At 49.1% G+C, this 20,480-nt stretch overlaps 1 protein-coding gene across 3 annotated transcripts; it reads left to right on the top strand.

Moving 5' to 3' along the window:
* The first annotated feature begins 1,032 nt into the window (after positions 1-1,032).
* Positions 1,033-20,044, top strand: CDKL1 (cyclin dependent kinase like 1). Of its 3 annotated transcripts, none has more exons than XM_054400262.1 (9): positions 1,033-1,200; positions 7,678-7,799; positions 10,870-10,942; positions 13,739-13,829; positions 15,467-15,667; positions 16,947-17,029; positions 18,000-18,056; positions 18,989-19,168; positions 19,937-20,044. In XM_054400262.1, exons 1-9 carry the CDS (start codon positions 1,033-1,035, stop codon positions 20,042-20,044), a joined length of 1,083 nt encoding a protein of 360 aa, XP_054256237.1. The 3 variants fall into 3 exon arrangements, with proteins under 3 accessions (XP_054256237.1, XP_054256238.1, XP_054256239.1); XM_054400263.1 differs by having other exon boundaries at positions 18,989-19,144; XM_054400264.1 differs by lacking the exon at positions 18,989-19,168.
* The last annotated feature ends 436 nt before the right edge of the window (positions 20,045-20,480 follow it).

The following is a 20,480-nucleotide window of genomic DNA, read 5'->3' on the forward strand; positions in this document are numbered from 1 at the left end:
GAATGTGTGGCAGTTAGAACACAAGGAGACTACTTGTCTGTGATGGATTGGCTTAGGAAGAAAATAAATAGTGGATCTTTTGTCCTCAGTGGAATTCAGGAAGCACCCCAGGAAAGGACCGAGGGGAGAGAAGGCATAAAATGGAGGAAGGTGTCTACACCGATCTCTGCAGTATATTCTACTGCTGGAAGCAACTGACACCATAAAAAGCCACCTTCATCAGGACATGAGGAAATGGCTGAGGGACAAAGACATAAGCAGGTTCACAAGGAAAGATAAAGTGAAGGCAAACACACTGAAAGGGTCAAGCTCCTGATGGAAGCTCGTTATGTGGCATACACTTGCAGTGCTACATGGGGAAGAGATTCCAAGGAAATGCAGCATCTTCCACGTCCCCACGAGTGTTGGAGCAGGAATCTTTGCGCCAGCATGTAAGCGATGGCCGTGCCTGGACTTACTCCCACCCTGGGCAATGCTGAGGCCTCCCTCAACAAATGGCCTTCCTTCCTCTGTCCTGCTGCTGGTTGAAGATGGTGCCGGAGGAAAAGTGTGGGTGATGACTGAAGCCTCATAACTCGGGGCGAGATGTTCCCTTTGCTTCCCGACCCTGCAGGGACTCAAGACCAGAGACCCTCGTGGAAAAGTAGACTGCTGGAGTGGGGTGAAGAGAAAATGGTGCAGGAAGCCCTTGGAGAGGTGTGGAGTGAGGGGCTCAGCTGGCCGGGGGAAGCCACGGGGACGCTCTCCCTCCCTGGAGCTGGATTTGGGGTCCCCCCAGACCGGTTCCTCCTCCCCCGCCCCGGGAAGGACGCTTCTCTCGGCGTCCCGGCGACAGCTGCCTGGCGAAGGCCGAGGGAAACCCCCATCCGCGCCGCCCCAGGGCCCGCCCCGGCCCCCGCCCCGACCCCGCCGCAGCCTCCGTGAGGCGGCTGAGGGCGGGGGGAGCTGCCGGTAACGGCAGGCGAAGGGCGCCTGGACCGCCGCTGCGGAACTCTGAGGCGAAGGAACTGCAGCGGCCCGCGGCCCTCCGCCATGGAGCGGTACGAGAAGCTGGGCAAGGTCGGGGAAGGCTCCTACGGCGTCGTCTTCAAGTGCCGCAACAAGGACACCGGGCAGATTGTGGCCATCAAGAAGTTCCTGGAGTCCGAGGAGGACCCGCTGATCAGGAAGATCGCCCTGCGGGAGATCCGCATGCTGAAGGTGGGCAGCGGCCGGCCGGCCACGCAGGCGCTCCGCGTCCCGCTTCCCTCCGCCACCTCCAAGCTGCCCGGGGCGGGTGGGCTCCGGCTGCCAACGGCCCCGCGGCGGCTCCGGGCTCTGCCCCGCCATTGCGAGCGCGACGCCGCGGGCAGGGAGCGCGGAAGGAGCAGCCAGGGAAGCGGTGCTGGGAGGAGACGGGGTCTGAGGGCAGCCATGAGGAGGTGGGATGTCATGAGGGAGAAGTGAGGACAGGGCGTGTGAAGGAGCAGCAAAGAGAAGGGGCATGAAGAAGCCGTAAGTGCCCAAGTCAGTTTGTTTGGGAGAAAACTGGTGCTCATTAGTCTGACCCATTCGGAGAGGACTGGGCAGAGGTGATCCTCCCCAGCCTAGGATGTCACACATCAAAAAGGGTTGGTGCAGGTGGGAGATGAGACCCTGCAAAGAGCATGCTGCTAGGTGACTGTAGATATCTGTGTGGGTAGTGAAAAAGCACCAACAAAGTTAATCACTGAGCCTTTTAGAGAGGGATTGGTCCAGTCCCTGTCCCCTATGGAATTAGCAATGTCCTGGTCAGTACAGGCACAGTTCTCTTAGTGTGCAGTTTGGCAGCAGCCCTCCCTCTCTGTGTTCAGAAGATTCCCATCAGAGATGAGGACCCCTGGGGTACAGTCCCTTTCTCTTGGCATAGAGTATCCTCAGCTGTTAGGTATAGCTCTCCAACCTCCACACTTTATAAATTTCCTCTCTGAGCCCCTAGTTGTGGAGGATCCACAGAGTTGGAGCTGGAAGTGCAGGAGGGATCCAGCCATGTATGGAATGCTGGTGCTTTTGTAGACCAGCGTTACTCACATGTGGCAGTGACTGCAGAACTGGCACCTGTGAACCATGGCAACCTCTTGTCTTTGCTGATCCTTTCTTGACTTGTGTGTGACTTTTGTCCTGATGTAGAAATCAGTCACGCATTCAGCCGCTGTGTTTGTTTTCCTGATGAAATAAAAGCACAGCAACATACTCAGTCACACACAACCCAGGTCCATCAAGCATGCAGAAATGAGGAGAAACCCAGGAAAAAGAGGGAGAGGATAGAGTAAGGTTTCACACACCAAGCTTTCTGGGCAAAGTTTCTAGAGCTAGAGATTGTGCCCATTGCTTCATGCTTAACAGACACTAGCAGATTGTTGGGCATTTGTCCCATCTCTTTCTGAGTTGCTGTATTCATTTGGTCTCCATGGATTCCTGAGTCAGTGAGCACCATGACCTTAGGAATGTGTGTTGTGACAAAATATTACCTCTTCTTATGGACTTCTGCAGGGTGATTGGCACAGAGTACCCTCAGTTCTGTGTTCCAACAAGTGCAGAGAGCTGCTCCCTGTTCCGCTCCACTAGGGTATTCATGATTTTAGGTAACTCCATCATCTCCTCATCTTTAGCGTTCTCTGTGCAGAAGGCCGTAGCTTTAGAACACTGCACTTAGTGAAGAGCCATCCTGACAGCGTGCTGGTTTGCTATGAATTTTAAACTAATGACTTCCACAAGAACACCTTTTACAAGAAACAAAATCACAGAGTCCCAGCATGGTGGGGGTTGGGAGGGACCTCTGGAGATCATCCAGTTCAACCCCCCTGCTAAAGCAGGGTCACCCAGAGCAGGCTGCCCAGGATCACAATGGGTTTGGAATCTCTCCACAACCTCTCTGGGCATCCTGCTCCAGAGCTCCAGTGCTCTCACACCAAATAATTTTCTCCTCCTGTTCAGATGGAACCTCCTGGGTTCCAGTTTGTGCCCATTGCCCCTTGTCCAGTCACTGGGCACCACTGAGAAGAGTCTGGCCCCATCCTCTTGAACACTGCTCTTTAGCTATTGACCAGCACTGACAAGATCCCCTCTCAGGTTGCTCTTCTCCAGGCTAAACAGCCCCAGGTCTCTCAGCCTTTCTTCCTCTCTTGAACTGGGGAGCCCAGAACTGGACCCAGTACTCCAGATGTGGCCTCACTAGGGCAGAGCAGACAGGGTCCTCCTGCTGGCTTGCTGGCCGTATTCTTAATGCACCCCAGGAGACCACTGGCTCATGGGGAACTTCTTGTCCACCAGCACTCCCAGGTCTTTCTCCATGCATCTGCTTTCCAGCAGGGCAACCCCTCACCTGTACTGATGCAGAGGGTTATTCCTCCCCTTGGTCTGTTGTGTGTGTGACAAACATCACACCTGTTTGCATAGCAGCAGTTGACACTCCGTGGTCCCTTCCATTGAGTCAGCTTCCTTTGGGTGCTGGGAACCAAGGAACTTTCAGTTTGTAGGATTTCAGCAGGTTACAGTTTCTGATACTTCTTTTCCCAAAATCTGTTAGTGCTGTTGGCTTGTCTTCTGTTGAGGATTTATATACAAGTAGTGTGAATGTTGTTTTCAAAGGAATATGAAGACTTTGTCCTTTACCCACTGCAGAAAAGAGGTAGAAGAAGCCTGGATGCTGTCATAGAAGAGCCATCATCTAGCAAAAAAAGTAATTTATCTTTCCAGTTAGATTTTAGGGAGAATCACTAAGTTTTTCTCATGGTTGAGGCAACATAGGTGACATATAGCTGTCTTATTTTAGCAAACAACACTTGAGATGCATTAACACTTCATAGAATCATTCTGGTTGGAAGAGAGCTTCAAGATCCAAGTCCAGACATAGATTTAAATAATGTTAAAGATCCAAAAAGGAAAGTAATCATTGTAGAAGGCATAGAACAGGTTGGGTTGGAAGGGACCTTGAAGATTACTTAGTTCCAACCTCACTGCCCTGGGCAGGGGCACCTCTTACTAGACCAGGTTGCTCAAAGTCCCATCCAACCTGGCATTGAACAATTCCAGGCCTGGAGCCTCCATGACTTCTCTGGGCAGGCAGTAAAGAAGGCAGAAAGTTCATCATCCTTCAGGGCCCAGAGCTGGCAGCACTGCAGCTTGCCATGGCAGGATCTTGTCAGGGTGCTGCTGGTTTGAACAAGTGCAGACCTGCTGGGCTTATCTTCTCAACTCCTTCTCTGTAAATGGTAACAATTTATTTGTTTGTTTGTGGAGGTATTGCCAGGCTTAGGCAACAGCTAAGCATTTGTCAGAGATATGAGTCTGTGTTTCATGTGCCTGATAAATTATCATTCTGCACAGCAAACACCTTGTAGACAAAGAGTAGTTTATGGCCAGGAGCCATGGGAGGTGGGGTAGGAGTCAGAGTCTTGGAACACCCTATGTGATCCTGATTCCATAGGAAAGGTTGGAAAAATGTCAAACCAGAATGAATTTGGATTGTTTAGTGTGGAAAAGAGGAGGCTGAGAGGACACCTAATTGCTCTCTACAAATCCTTGAAAGGAGGTTGGAGTGAGGTGGGGGCTGGTCTCTTCTCTGTGTTATCAAATGGTAGAAAGAGAAGAAATGGTCTGAAATTGTGCCAAGGGAGGTTTAGGTTAGATATTAGAACAAATTTCTTTCATGCAAGAGTGATCAGGCATTGGAACAGGCTGCCCTGGGAGGTGGTGAAGTCACCTTCCCTGGAGGTGTTCAAGAAACATGTGGACATGGCACTTTGGGACAATGTTTAGTGGCCATGGTGGTGCTGGGTTGATGGTTGGACTTAATGATCTTAGAGGTCTTTTCTAACCCAAAAAAATCTATGATTCCATGATTTTCAGGAGTCTCACAGGCTCAACTGATCATCATTTGCAAAGTGGGTAAGGAAATGAGGAGAATGGAGATGCTACTAGACAAATCTCACACTTGGGAGGTGTTACAAGCTTCTGGGGTTTAGTGCTTTCTCCAGCAGCCCTGCCACAGAAACTGAGGGTGTGCAGAGAAAGTCCATCTGTTCTGTGAGGTCAGGAGCCATGACCAGAGCAGAAAGCGTTACTCTGACAGTTAGCCCCTGCTGACACTGTTGGGTACCTCCTGATAATCAAAGAAGGAACTTGGTGTACAAATAGTGAGCATTGGGAACTGAGGAAGTGGTCAGAAGGTCTTGGTTGCGACCTAGGTTTGATGCAGGTGAGTGCAAGGGTCTTTGATGCTGGTAGATGATTTACATATTGTGGGCAGGATTGAAGGAACAAGACTTGTGTGGTGAGAGATGCTGTTTAGAAAGATCAGCTCCTTGCTGCCAGTTCACAGGACTGGAGTAACCACCTTCTGCACACCAACCTGTCTGTTGGCAAATGGGCTCAGTATAGTTTGGGGGAACTACAATGTCCCACAGAGGTAGCGAGGTCCCTGGAAGTTCTACAGAGAGCTCTCACAGTGACATCTAGGGTCCTGCAGTTTTCCCTCAGAGCTCTGCATGGCCCAGCCATGTCCCTCCTACTCATGACAGGCTGGCAATGAGGTATGGTGAGGGACTTCTTACCTGCTCTTTTACTCCAGCTCGCTGGTTAACTCCAGGATTCAGGTGGTGGATTTGAGTGGTCCTTGGGTCTAACTGGGTGCTTCTTCAGTCGAGGTCCCTTACAGGCTTCCTTCTTTGCTTCTCCAGATGACTCAGAGGCAGGTTAAAAGATAGGGTTAGTGGAACTTCTAGGCAACGCCCTTTCCAGCCTCCCTGCTTAAAAATGTGTTTGTTCTAAAGCCTTGGTCAGGCAAAGTTCTCCTGGATACAGGTCCCTGCAAGCAGAGAGGATGATGCCATAAGTCATCTGGGAAGAAATAACATTTCCGAGCTGGGTGTGGCTTTTCTTTGTGGTGTGATGTCCCTTGGTTCAAGCTGTCCCTCAAAATGTGGGCAGAAGGGTAGGAAATCTTTGAGGTCTCTTCCAGCCTTCTTGATTCTATGATTCTATGAATATTCTCTTTCCTCTGTAAGAGGAATAATTTCAGAGAACCCAGTCCTTTGAAGGCAGTTTTGAAGGTCAATACTTAATACAGTAATACAGCTGGTGTACTGTACTTGACAAAGTACAGTTGTTGCATAGAGCCTTTGAAGCTCTGGGAAGTAATGGCAGCACTAGAGCTGCTCCAGGAAAGCTTCATGCCTGTCTGACTCCAGTGCAGGTGTAGGATGTGACTAATTCACTAGCTTCCCCATTTTCTGCCCTCTAACTTCTCTGAAACATTATAATTTGAAAATCCTTTGAAACTCTTAGGATTTGGTTAAATGGGCATCAATTAGAAAAATTCCCTACTCCTCTTTTATCTTAGATGGTGTTAGGTGATAGGTTGGACTTGATGATCTCAAAGGTCTTTTCCAACCTGGTTAAGTCTGTGATTCTGTGAAATGAGGAGGTCCAGTAGTGTCCAATCTCACCTTTTAGAATCATAAAATTGTTTCGGTTGGAAAAGACCTTTAAAATCATCAAGTCTGGCCATTATCTGGCTCTACCAAGGCTGATGCTAAACCTTGTCCTGCAGCACCACATCTCTGCAGCTTTTAAATGCTTCCAGGGATGAGTATTCAACCATCTCCCTGGACAGCTTGTTCCAGTGTTTGAGAACCCTAGAGTTAAAGAAGCCTTTGAATAACTCTGCTGTGCTCAGGCTTTATTGGTGGTAAGAAGCTGAGTTCCCCAGGAGAGGAAGCTCTGCTTTAGATTCATAAAATTATTTTGGTTGGAAGAGACATTTCAGGTCATCAGGCTCTACTATGAACTCACCGTAGGCAAGTCCACCATAAACCATGTCCCTCAATACCACATTTACACATCTTCTAAATTTCTCCAGGGATGTGGACTTCACCGCTTCCCTAGGCAGCCTGTTCTAGGGCTTGACAACCCTTTCAGGGAAGACATTTCCCCAGAATGACACCTAAACCTTGAGGCCATTTCCTCTCGTTCTGTCACTTGTTACTAGGGAGAAGAGACTAAGCTCCATCTGGCTTCAACCTCTTTTCAGGGAATTGTAGAGAGCCAGAAGGTCTCCCCTTAGCCTCCTTTTCTCCACTGACCTATCCCAGTTCCCTCAGCTGCTCCTCACCACACCTATTCTCCAGACCTTTCACCATATTTGAGCACATGAAGCAGATTGAGAGGAAGAGGAAGAAGCAGCTATGAAGAGTCTCTTAATTAACATATCCAGATTCTGACCATAAGCTGGTGAAGCTGACACCAGAGGCTTTATGTATGCTCCTCAGAAGAGCTCTTGGTCTCTCCTAAACATGTTTGCATGCTGCAGGCTTTTCCCATGCCTGATTTCCCAAGCTGCTCTCCTGGGAGAGCTGCTTTTCATTGTGGTGCAGTCAAAGGCTGGATACATACAATGAAAGGCACTGCTGGAATCGCCATGGGCACCATGCTGAATTCTTTCTCTCTGAGCATCTTTTCCAAGAGGCTCCTGCTGAGGCCAAGCTGACTTGTTGCCCGTGGGCAGCTCCTAAAATAACCACACCACAGAAGCTGAGCTGCTGCTTCACGGTGAGCTGTGCTCAGCTCAAGGAATTGGGTAAAAGCACTGTTCCCCCCCCCAGCCTTTACCCACTCCCCCGTGCAGTAGCTGACCAGTTCTTCTGCTGTGTGTTACAGCAACTGAAACACCCCAACCTGGTGAACCTGCTGGAAGTCTTCAGGAGGAAGAGGCGGCTGCATCTGGTCTTTGAATATTGTGACCACACAGTTCTCCATGAGCTGGACAAGCACCCACGGGGGTGAGTGGCCTGTCTCTCTGGGAGCTTTGAGCGGTGGGGAATCGGTGGGGTGTCCACATCACTGCCACCCCGCAGAGATTTCAGAGGAATCTCATTAATTCCAGGAGAGGTTTCTCAGCCCAGTGCCCAAGACTTGCTCTGTTACTGTGGTTTAGCAATAGCCTCCAAAAGAATTGCCTGTGATCCTGCTCAGTGCTGCTCACCAAGGAGATGGGAGTGCTGAGCCCAAGCATTTGGGTGACCTTTGGGAGTGGTCTGGGAGCATCTTATGTCTCACTGCAGTAAGGGGTGGGCTACTGAGGGGTGGGCTGGGGGCACACAGCCCTCTTTCCTGCTGCTGAGAGGCTGTGCATGCTGGGGCAGTGTCCCTGAGCACCCAAATACACAACCTAGGTTGATGGAGGCTGGAGCACCTCCCTTGTAGGGGCAGGCTACAAAGTTGGGGCACATGCCTCATGAGGAAGGGCTGAGAGACCTGGGGCCTTTTAGTCTGGAGAAGACTTGAGAGGACATTTAATAAATGTTCATAAATATATGACAACTGGGTGTCAAGAAGGAAGGGACAGCCTCTTCTCACTTGTACCCTCTGATAGGACAAGGGGCAATGGATGTAAACTACAATACAGGAATTTCCACCTCAACGTGAGGAAGAACTTCTTTAAGGTTTAAGGAGCACTGGAACAAGCTCCCCAGAAAGGTTGTGGAGTCTGCTTCTCTGGAGACTTTCAAGACCCATCTGGATGCATTCATGTGCAACTTACACTAGATTATATGGTCCTGCTCTGGCAAGGGGGTTGGACTCGATGATCTTCAGAGGTCCCTTCCAACCCCTAATATCCTGTGATCCTGGAGAAGAGAATGCTCCATGGAGACCTTAGATCAACCTTCCAGTCCCTGAAAGGGGCTACATGAGAGGTGGGGGGGGATTTTTTATAAGGGCTTGTTGTGATAGGACAAGGGGGAATGGGTCAAAGCTGGAAGAGGGAAGATTTAAACTGGGTATTAGGAAGAAATTCTTTCCAGCGAGGGTGGTGAGACACTGGAACAGGTTGCCCATGGAGGTTGTGGATGCCCCCTCCCTGGAGGTGTTCAAGGCCAGGTTGGACAAGACCCTGAGCAACCTGGTCTTGTGAAGATGTCCCTGCCCATGGCAGAGGGGGATGGGACTAGGTGATCTCTAAGGTCCATTACAACCCAAACCATACTATGTCAGTGATGACCCATAGGACAGACCAGTGACTTCTGGCCATGCTGCTGTGCTAAGGAGCATGTGGTGGCTGGGAGGAGTTGCCCAGAGCCATGTCCTCACCTCTCTGCACAGCCTCAGCTCAGATACCTTCCTTACACTGTGAGTTACGCAGGCAGAAGGAACATTCTCCAGGGCAGGGGTTGTTCTTCTGACACATCACAAATGCCACTCCCACTCCATCTGCTGTCCCTAATTGTTCACAGTGACTTGGTGCTGTAGAAATGCTAAGCAAGAAGTTCATAAATCATTTTGCAGGCCTGGAGATAAATGAATTGCCTGTAGGAGACTAATTGAGGGTCGAGTAAACAACTCCTGTTTTTCTCTTTCTCCCTGGTACAAAGCTCCAGCAGGAGAACAGAGCGTGCTGACAGTAGCTTGCTTTGTGAGCAGTTCTCACCCCTTTGAACCTGTTCACCTGGAATCTGAAGAGAGGATGGATAACCCTCTTTAAAGGAAACACTTTACATCTGCTTTGTAGTCATCAAAACATTTGTTCAGTTTTGGACCTCTCATTCCAAGAAGGACATTGAGGTGCTGGAGCAGGTCCAGAGAAGGGCAATGAAGCTGGTGAAGGGTCTGGAGAACAGGTCGGTGAGGAGCAGCTGAGGGAACTGGGATTGCTGAATCTGGAGAAAAGGAGGCTGATAGGAGGCTGGTTCTCTATAACTCCCTGAGAGGAGGTTGGAGCCAGATGATATTTGGTCTCTTCATCCAAGAAACAAATGACAGAACAATAGGAAATGGCCTCAAGTTGCACCAGGGGAGGTTTAGGTTGGACATTAGGAAAAATTTCTTTCCTGAAAGGGTTGTCTAGCTCTGGAATAGGCTGCCCAGGGCAGTGATGGAGTCACCATCCCTGGACAGGTTTAAAAGACATTTAGATGTGTGCTGAGGGACATGGTTTAGCGATGGACTTGATGGTGCTGGGTTAACATTTGGACTTGATGATCTTAAAGATCTCTTCCAGCCAAAACAATTCTGCGGTTCTCTGCATTCTTCTGCTCTTTCTGGACAACCATTACAGACAGCCAGGGAAGTTTAACTGCTGCACAGTAGCTGGAAGGGGAGGCTGGGTCTTGAACAGAGGCTGTTTTTTCTCTGAGGCATTTGCCATTGGAGGGAATGAGGAGATGAAAACCAAAGTAGAGCTTTTTTGGCCACTCATTGGGCATTCAATGACATGACAGCATTGCAAGTCAGAGCATGCCTCTATACCACAAATAATCCATCACCTCCAACTCTCTGAGCAGCTGCAGAGGCAGAAATGGCTACTGGTATCTCAGGAGGATTGCCAGGGTGCTAAGCCACAAGACGGTCTGACACACACACATTGGCACACATTGATGTGTGGTCACCAGTCGGCTGTGACTGAGTGGTACCAGACACTCTGGCATGCTCTTAAGTGCCATAAATCCTTGTATCTTGTTTCATTCACTGAATTTGGAAATGCTGTTGATACTCCCTGTAATGGTTGAAGGGTAACCTCACAGGAGATTATTCCTTGGTGCAGGGAGGTGCAGGCAGAGCTCAGCCTTGGCTGTGAAAGATGAGAGGAGGCTTAAACCGCCTTCACCATGAGCAGCTCAGTGCAAGTGGTTCCCTGCAGTGGAAAATCAACAAACTGAAGGTTATTGTCTTTCTGTGACTGACTTACAGCAAACAAATGCAGCATTTTTCTTTTCTGAGTTTTCTGATTTGATCCCTGGTGGGTTTGCTCAGAGATCCCTGCACTATGTTTGCACTCAAAGGCCTCCTTCCTTTTTTCTGTAATAGTGAAATTCTTTTTAATGGCCCAAATTAAAATGTGCTTTTTCAAAACAGGGTGCCAGAGCATCTGGTGAAGAGCATAACCTGGCAGACCCTGCAAGCTGTGAACTTCTGCCATAAACACAATGTAAGTCCCCTCAACACCACCAGCCATTGCTGTAACATGGCCTTAGAGGAGAAGGAGTTTCTGTTCTCATTTTCCTTGTTACAGAGCTTGTATGGGCCAAAGTCAGATGAAATTTGGCCAGCCAGAGAATGGATAGGGAGAAGTTCTGAGGAAAAGGACTTGGGGTGCTGGTGGGTGAAAAGCTGAACGTGAACTGGCACTACGTGCTCACAGCCCAGACCCAAGCATGACCTGGGCTGATACCCAGCAGTGTGGGCAGCAGGTGGAGGGAGGGGATTCTGCCCCTCTGCTCTGCTGAGACTCCACCTGCAGTGCTGGGGCCAGCTCTTGAGTCTTCAAGTGCAAGAAGGACATGCACCTGTTGGAGTGGGGCCAGAAGAGGCCACAAAGATGATCAGAGGGATGGAGCGCCTCTCCTAGGAAGACAGGCTGAGAAAGTTGGGATTGTTCATCTGGGAGAGGAAAAGGCTCTGGGGAGACTTTTGAGCAGCCTTCCACTATTTAAAGGGAGCTACACTTTACAGCTGGAGAGAGACTTTTTACAAAGGCATGGAGTGTTGGGACAAAGGGTGATGGCCTCAAACTGGAAGAAACTCAACTAAGATGAGACATTAGGAAGAAATTCTTTCCCATGAGGGTGGTGAGACACTGGAACAGGTTGCCCAGAGATGTTGTTGAGGCTCCAAACGTGGCAGTGTTCAAAGCCAGGCTGGATGGGGCCTTGAGCAATGTTGTCTAGTATGTATCCCTGCCCATGGCAGGGGGTTGGAACTAGGTCATCTTTAAGGTCTCTTTCAATCCAAACCATTCTGTAATTCTTTGCATTTTCCTGTTTTCCACAGGAACTACATATCTGAAATCTTGGTATGTACCCATAACAGCTGCATTACTGTCATTTGAGTCCCTTGGGTTGGCTGTCAGCTTCCAGGCTGGGCAGGAGTCTCTCTTTCTGCATTCCCCAGGCCGTGCAGTTAAACAGAGTTCAGAAAACTGGTTTAACATCTCCTCAGCTGAGGCCTGACAAAACTGCTACTGTTTTCCCAGAAAGTCCCTCCTTTGATAGTCATAGGCACAGATTCATGACACCAGTTAAATGGTTTCAAAAATGAGACACAGGAAGACAGTTTTACAACCCATTCTCTGCATTCTAGAGGGGGATATCAGTTGTGTTCAACTCTGCAGAAAGTAGTGGGGCACTTTAAGAAGCAGGGAAGGAAAGGAGCCTTTGGAGAAGTTCTTTAGCTGTAAATGTCTTTGGTTTTGTTTATCTGTCAACGTTTGAGATTTAAGAGTTGGGCAGGAGATGTTCTGGAATGAGTGTTTTGTCACTGCTGGAAGAATTATATTCAGCTGAGCCACAGGCACTTGGCCATAGGTCTGTCCTGCTTCCAGGATTTGTTGTTTTCTTTATTTTTTCTGTTCTCCCAACTCAGCCTGAAAGATCTATTGGAATTTTAAAACCAAGGGAACGATGAGATGCTGCAGCCCGATCTGCTGTGGATCACAGATGATGAGGTTTGATGCAGCTGCCCTTTTGTGGAACTCCATGGCACCAGTTTAAGAAGCAGCATTTCAGTCCTCAGGAGGAGACACAATAGTTTTCCACCAGCTTAGCTAGGAAAAGGCCAAGGTGTTTGCACTGAGGCAGCAGTAGGAGAGCAGCAATGTGAGCTAGACCTTGTGGTTTTGAGCACAGTGCACCTTTCACACTCAGGCAGAAGAATCATAGAATGGTTTGGGTGGAAGGGACCTTAAAGAACATCTAGTTCCGACCCCCCTGCTATGGGTAGGGGCACTCCCACTAGACCAGGTTGCTCATCACCCCATCCAGCCCAGCCTTGCATGCTTCCAGGTTTAGAGCCTTCACCAAGAAGAAATGAAGGTCTCTGCTAGTCTGATCAGCGGAAACTCTTTCCCAAGCCCAATTGATGTGAACCTTCAGCGGGCAAACTGACTTCCCAAGAATCACAGAATTGCTGATGTTGGAAGGGGCCTCTGGAGATCATCTAGTCCAGCCCTCCCACCGAAACTGGGTCAGCTATAGCAGGCTGCTCAGAAACTTGCCCAGTCAGGGTCTGAATATCTCCCACAACTTTTCTAGACAACCTGTTTGGGTATTTAGCCTCCCTCACAGTAAAAAGGCAAGTCATGTTGGAATGGAATTTCCTGTGTGTTTAATTTGTGGCCATTGCCTCTTGTCCTCCCACTAGACACCACTTAGGAGAGTCTGGCTTGGTCTTCTTTACTCAATTCCATCAGATGTTTATGCACATTGATAAGATCTCCCCTGAGCCTTCTCTTCTCCAGGCTGAATTATGATCCCAACTCCCTCGTCCTCTCCTTGGATGCTAGATAACTCAACCCCTTAATCATTCCAATGGCACTTCACTGGAGTCACTGCAGGATGTCCACATCTTCCTTCTGCTGAGGATCCCAAAGCTGGACACACAACTCTGGATGTGTCTCACCTGTACTGAGTGAAGGGAATACCAGGTGTGCTCTGGCATCTATAAGGATAGATAAAGTCCCACATCTAAACTATATTTCATCTGTGAGCTTCACCAGCAAAATCCTTTGCTTCTCTATGAGATTATCAGTAAATGGACTTGGTCCAAGAACTGATCCCAGAGTACCTACACACCTCTCTTTGGGATCTCCCTATTAAGAGATCATCTTCCCTTTCAGCAGGAATGACTTGCCTGACACAATGTGTGAGGGATGTGTGTTTGAATTCAATTCTTTATCTGTGGGCCAAGTTAAATATTTGTCTCTAACCTTGTTTTTTGTTTTTAACAGTGCATACACCGAGATGTAAAGCCAGAGAACATCCTGATAACCAAGCACTCGGTCATCAAACTGTGTGACTTTGGATTTGCTCGCATACTGAGTGAGTGCTGCTTGCTGCTATGCAGACAGTGAACAAGAGACCTCAAATGAAGTGCAGGACAGGGCTTTCAAACATCAGTAAAGGCTCACTTGGCTGTGTCTGGTGCACCTATAAATCATAGAATGGTTTTGGTTGGAAGGGACCTTAAAGATGACCTAGTTCTAATCCCCTGTTGTGGGGAAGGACACCTTCTATTAGACCAGGATGCTCAAGGCCCCATCCAGCCTGGCCTTGAGCACTCCCAGGGTAGGAGCCTCCACAGCTTCTCTGAGCAACCTGTTCTAGTGCCTTACCACCCTCATGGGAAAGAATTTCTTCCTAATGTCTAATCTCAGTCAAGCTTCTTCCAGTTTCAAGCCTTTACTCCTTGTCCTGTCACTCCATGCCTATGTAAAAAGTCTCTCTCCAGCTCTCCTATAGCCCCCTTCAAATGCTCGAATGCTTCTCTAAGATATTCCTAGAGCCTTGTCTTTTCCAGGCTCCAACAGTCCCAACTCTTCTCAGCCTGTCCTCACAGCAGAAGGGCTCCAGTCTCTCTGATCATCTTCATAACCCTCCTCTGGCCCTGCTCCAACAGGTCCAGGTCTCTCCTGTGCTGAGGACTCCAGAGTTAGCCCCAGCATTGCAGGTGGGGCTTCAGCAGAGCAGAGCAAAGCAGAGGGACAGAATCCCCTCCCTCTACCTGCTGCCCACGCTGCTGGGGATCAGCCCAGGACAGGGATGGGTCTAGGCTGTGAGCGCACGGTGCCAACTCATGTTCAACTTTTCACCCACCAGCACCCCAAGTCCTTCTCCTCAGGGCTACTCTCCATCCATTCTCTCCCAGCCTGGATTTGTGCTTGGGCACACCATCAGCCTATATACAGATATATATCTGCACAAATCATCCAATATACAGGCTGGCATGGTTTCATAAAGAGCCTCTCATAAAGGTTGAGTAGAGATCCCCAAACTGGAGACTTTCAAAATCCGCCTGGACATTGTGATCTTGGGTAACTTGCCCTGGGTGACCCTGTTTTAGCAGGAGGGTTGAACTAGATGATCCCCAGAGGTCTTTCCCTAAACCCTACCAGTCTGTGATTCTGTCATGCAAGGGAACCAGCCCAGACACAGCGATGCCAGGTGCCTCTGTAAACAAATTCAGGCTGAGCTCCCTGCTGGTGCAGCTGAACTGCTGGTGGTACTGGCACTGGTGGACGGAAGTTGGCTTTGGGCATCTCAGAGCTGCCCAGCCTTTGCTTATGCAATGCTGGAGACACAGCTGGAGTTCCCTGGCAGGAGGAACTCCCCTGGCAGAAGGCACTGTCTCTGCAAACAATGGCTTCACATTTTCCATTGTAAATAAATGTCCTAGTCTGGTGGGTTTTTTGGTTCTTGTTCAGACAAATCACATGGGGTTTGAGAACTGACCATTGCCTGGTGCAAGGCCCTGCTGTGGAGAACAATTTGGCCTTGATTTTTGCCAACTCCTGCATGTTTCCAAAGTCAGGTTCTGACAGTGGTCAGTGACTCATCCTGTTTCTGTAGCTATTGCCTGCCCACAAGATGCCCCAACATCTATCAACTGATGGTGGTCCATCTGCATTGTTCTGATCCCACATTCCTGTTTGTTTTTCTCCTTCCCAACCCCAACGTAGCTGGTCCAAGTGATTATTACACAGACTATGTGGCTACCAGGTGGTACCGCTCTCCAGAGCTGCTTGTGGGAGACACCCAGTATGGTCCTCCTGTGGACGTATGGGCCATTGGCTGTGTCTTTGCTGAGCTGCTCTCCGGGGTGCCCCTGTGGCCAGGCAAGTCTGATGTCGACCAGCTGTACCTCATCCGGAGAACCCTGGGTAAGTGTCCTCTGCACCACTCACTGCCCCAGGCTTCCCAGTGCCTTTGGCAGGACTAGAGCTTGCCCAGGAGAACTCTCCTCTGTGGTGGGTGCTGTGGCACAGCTGGGCTGTCAGATCCTGGTAGGTATTTGTGCAGCACCCTCTAGCTATGATGCTGAGACATGGTCTGCCGCTCACAGACACACAGACCTTGAGTTTGGCCAGTGTGTGGTGGAGGGGCAGGGGTTGGACTTGATGATCTTAGAGGTCTTTTCCAACCTAAACAATTCTAGGATATATAGAAATACATATTTTCCAAGACCCTTAGCTGTAGTGCCAGAGTTCTCAAAAGCCACTCTGCTGCAGACCACAGAAGCTCAGAGCCTGGAAGGTGCACAGCAGCTGGGTAATCCTGTTCCAGAAACTGCTGCCACCATCTGAATTTCGTTGAGATATTTCCAGCATGAAGCCCTAGGCTTGTGAGGGTGGGCAGCTGGAGCTGTGTGGCTTTGCCTTTCCATCAGCACAGTCACACAGCGGTGGGATCACTGATGTCCTCAATGGGCAATAGCATTCACAAAAGAATGTTTCGCTGGCTGACTTGATTGTGTTCCATCACGGAACTGTTAGGGCTGGCCAAAGGCCTTTGAGATCATCAAGTTCAGCCATTAACCTGGCACTACCAAGTCTGCTGCTGGACCGTGTTCCTGGGCACCACATCTACGCAGCTTTTAAATCCTTCCAGAGGTGGTGACTCCACCACTGCCAGGGGCAGCCTGTTCTAATGCCTGACCACTATTGCAGGAAAGAAATTTTTCCTAATATCCAACCTAAGCCTCCCCTGACACAATTTCAGGCCATTTTGTTTCATCCTATTGCCTAATACTAGGGAGAAGAGACCAACCCCCACCTCACTCCAACCTCCTTTTAGGGAGTTGTAGAGAGCAAGAAGGTCTCCCCCTTTTCTCCAGGCTGAACAACCCCAGTTCAATCAGTTGGTCCTCACCAGACCTATTCTCCAGACCCTTCACCAACTTTGTTGCCCTTCTCTGGACATGCTCCAGCACCTCAATGTCCTTGGAGTGAGGGACCCAAACCTGAAACCAGTATTTGAGATGTGGCCTCACCAGTGCCCAGTTCAGGGGAAGAGCCATTGGCTTTCTTGATGATGGTCTGTCTCTTCAGGTGTTCTCTCAGATGGTGTCAGCCTCATTAGAGAATATAAGTTTGTTCAATATGGGCACTGTAAAAACAGCAAATTAATCCAGCTTTATTCTTTTATTCTTCTCGGTCACAGGGGATCTCATTCCCAGGCACCAGCAAGTGTTCAGCACCAACCACTTCTTCAGTGGGGTTCAAATTCCAGACCCTGAGAGCATGGTAAGAGCTTCCTCCAGACATACTTCCCTGATCTGCAGTGCTAAGGACAGGCTGTTGGGGCCGAGAAACGTTCCTGCTTCTCACCCAGAGCACATGTGCCATCTGCTTTGGAAGTTCAGCTGGAAAAGCCTCACTTGCCCAGCTGTCCCAGTCCTTTGCTGCACAGCATTTTATCTCTATCCAAAAGCTTTGCCAGTGTACACTTAGAGTATTATTTGGAGGTGGATGAAGCCCTCTCTGCTCCTTCTCCCCTCTTCTGGTGGCACAGGCACCAACCTGCCCAACCTCAATAGTGCCAGGCAGCTCCCCTCCAAACACATCAACTGACAGATGCATTTTGTGAGCTACAGATTGTGATGCTACAGAAAGCTGGTTCTCTGTACCCTGAGGAATGAAAATATCACCAATATAGAATCATAGAACCATAGAACTCTTGAGGTCAGAAGAGACCTTTGAGAGCATCAAATCCAGCCACTTGCCTAGAGCTCACAATCCCACCACTACTGCAAAGCTAATACTAAACCATATTCCTAAGCACCATATCCACACATCTTTGAAATCTCTCCAGGGATGGTGACTCTAGCACCAACCTGGGCAGCCTGTTCCAGGGGCTGAGAACCCTTTCAGTGAAGACATATTTCTTGATATCCAACCTGAACCTCCCCTGGCTCAACCTGAGGCTGTTTGCTCTGTCCTGTCAGTAGCTGCACGTGAGAAAAGACCGATCCCTCCTTTGAGGTAGTTGTGGAGAGTGATGTGGTCTCCTATCAGCCTCTGCTTCTGAAGACTAAACAACACTCAGTTCCTTCAGCCATTCCTCATAACTCTTATGTTCAAGGCCCTTCACCAGCTTAGTTGCTCTTCTTTAGAAACACTCCAGCACCTCGGAGTACTTCTTTGAACTGACCCCAGTACTAGAGGTGTGGCCTCACAAATGCCCAGTACCTCACTGTTGTTTTTTTCTCTCCAGGAGCCGTTAGAAGTGAAATTCTCTAATATTTCATACTCTGCTTTGGCTCTCATGAAGGTAAGAAACCTACAGCTAGTGGGGAGCTCTGCACTGACACAGCAAATGCATCCTTGTTTCTGTATCAGCTGGTAATGGTTTGGGAATTGGCTGCTGAATTAGCAGAGATCATTTAATCTGAAGAGGACTTTCACCCATTCCTCTAGTCCACTCATGTTCACCACAGAGGTGGAAAATGTTATTTATTTCCTTGGGGAGATGCATGGGATGGAAACAGTGAGAATGTAAGAAGAAGATGCAGCTGTGGATGATGTTAGCCATGCCAAGCACTAGCACAACACAGCTACAGTGGGTTCCTCTTGTTTAAGAACTAATTCAGATGAACATTATGGCCTCCCTGTTTTTTGAGGCTTGATGTTACCATACAAATGTGAATCACAGAATGCATCAGGTAGGAAGGGACTCTCTTCAAAAGAGGTCATCTTTTCAAAACCCTCTGCAGTGAGCAGGAACCTCTCCAATTAAATGGACATAAGGAGGAAATTCTTTACAATGAGAGTGGCAAAATACTAGAACAGGTTGCCGAGGGACGTGGTTAAGGCCCTGTCCCTGGAGATCTTCAAGATCAGACTTGATGTGGGTCTGGCGGCCTGATCTAGTTAGAGGTGTCCCTGCTGACTGCAGGGGCGTTGGACCAGATGCCCTTTGAGTGTCCCTTCCAACCCAATGCAATTTCTGAATCTGTAGATGTCCCTTTGGACGTAGATGTCCATTTGTAGATATCCATTTGGACATTTCTGTTACCATCCTGTGGCAGTCATTCAGTACTAGCTGCTGCCAGCTTTGTGTGACTCTGAAGGCCAAGCTCTGAGAATCCAAACTCTTGAGAACCCATCAAAACCAAGATTAACACAATAAACACCTACCTGTTGGCTCTGCTGAGTCACTGGAGTGATGCAGACTCATTTAATGTCTTACTTCACCTTCCCTAGAGTTGCCTTCGCATGGACCCAGCAGAAAGGCAGACGTGTGAGCAGCTGTTGCAGCATCCCTATTTTGACAGCATCAGGCAGGCAGCAGATCTGGGAAAAGAACATGAGAAAACAGCTCGGAAACCAGCCAGGCCCACTCGGAAGCACGTAGCAGGGGTAATGTTTTCCTTGCAGGATTTAGTTCTGTGCCTGTAGGGCTGCGTCTCTCTGTTTGGCTCCCAGGAAGCAGCTCCTGAGTTGGACTGATCCTCAGTTTGGCCCATGGAGCAAAGGAACCTCCTGGCTAAAGAGTAACTTGAGTACAAAGGGAATTCTGCCCTCAGGCTCCACTGGGTCACAGGGAGCAAGTACACAGTGGTGTGAGATAGGCTCATCCTGGGGTGGGCATTCCTGGCAGAACAGCAGGACAACTGAACAAACCTGTGTGGCTGGTGTGGTTTGGAGTTCTCTGGGACTGTAGGAGAGCGTTGATACACATGAGAGTTGAGAGGCTCTACAGAGGGACCTGGACAGACTGAATCAATGGGCCAAGGCCAGTGGGATAAGGTTCAACAAGGCTGATTGCTGAGTCCTGCACTTGGGTTACAACAACCCCATGAACACTCCAGGCTTGGGGCTGAGTGTCTGTAAAGTTGCCCAGTGGAAAAGGGCCTGGGAGTGCTGGCTGAAAGCTGGCAGGATATGAGCCAGTATGTTGCCAGGTGGCCAAGAAGGCCATCAGCATCCCAGCTTGGATCAGGGCAGTGAATGTCCTCCCATATGGAACACTGGTGAGATCGCGCCTTGAGTACTGGGTTCAGTTTTGGGCCTCTCACTCAAGGACATTTTGATGCTGGAGCATGTTGCAGGGTTGCAGCAGGAATAGTTTTGTAGCTTATATTGCTTTGTGACCCATGAAATTCCTGTTCTCATTGCAAACCCAACCACACCGTGTGACTTTCCCTTCAGTTACAGTATCTGCCTCAACTGACCAGTAGTAACCTCCTGCCAGCTCTGGACAGCAAGAAGTGCTGCTGCAAACCAAGAAGATCAAACTACCACTTCCCCAACATCTAACTGGATGGCAGGTTAAAAACCATCTACTGTTCAATGTTCCAGTCATTCAGAATCTACAAAAGGAGGAGGCATGGTGGAAAAATAAATACATCTCATGACGTAGACCAAAGTGGTCTGAATGGGCTCTGGGTCACTAGTGGAGGGAAGTGACGCACAAGGTGAAGTCCATGCTCACCTTCATGTTCTGTGTACCAAGGAAAATGCATGTTTTGCTTTATTTCATGGTTGTATATTGGTTCAGGACTACTGCAACCCTGTGTTTGCAGTGAATTTAAAATCTCTTGCCTATCTATCACCTAAATTTAAGACTTGGCAGAAGAGCTGCAACCTTGCCAAATGAATCTGAGCCCTGCTGTGTCCAAACAGCAGCAGTGTGAGGAGCTGTGAGTATAGTGCTGATGTGAGCAGATGAGCTTGTGGAGCCCAGCCTGAGGAG

Source organism: Indicator indicator, chromosome 4, assembly GCF_027791375.1.
Source record: "Indicator indicator isolate 239-I01 chromosome 4, UM_Iind_1.1, whole genome shotgun sequence".
Lineage (NCBI taxonomy): Eukaryota > Metazoa > Chordata > Aves > Piciformes > Indicatoridae > Indicator > Indicator indicator.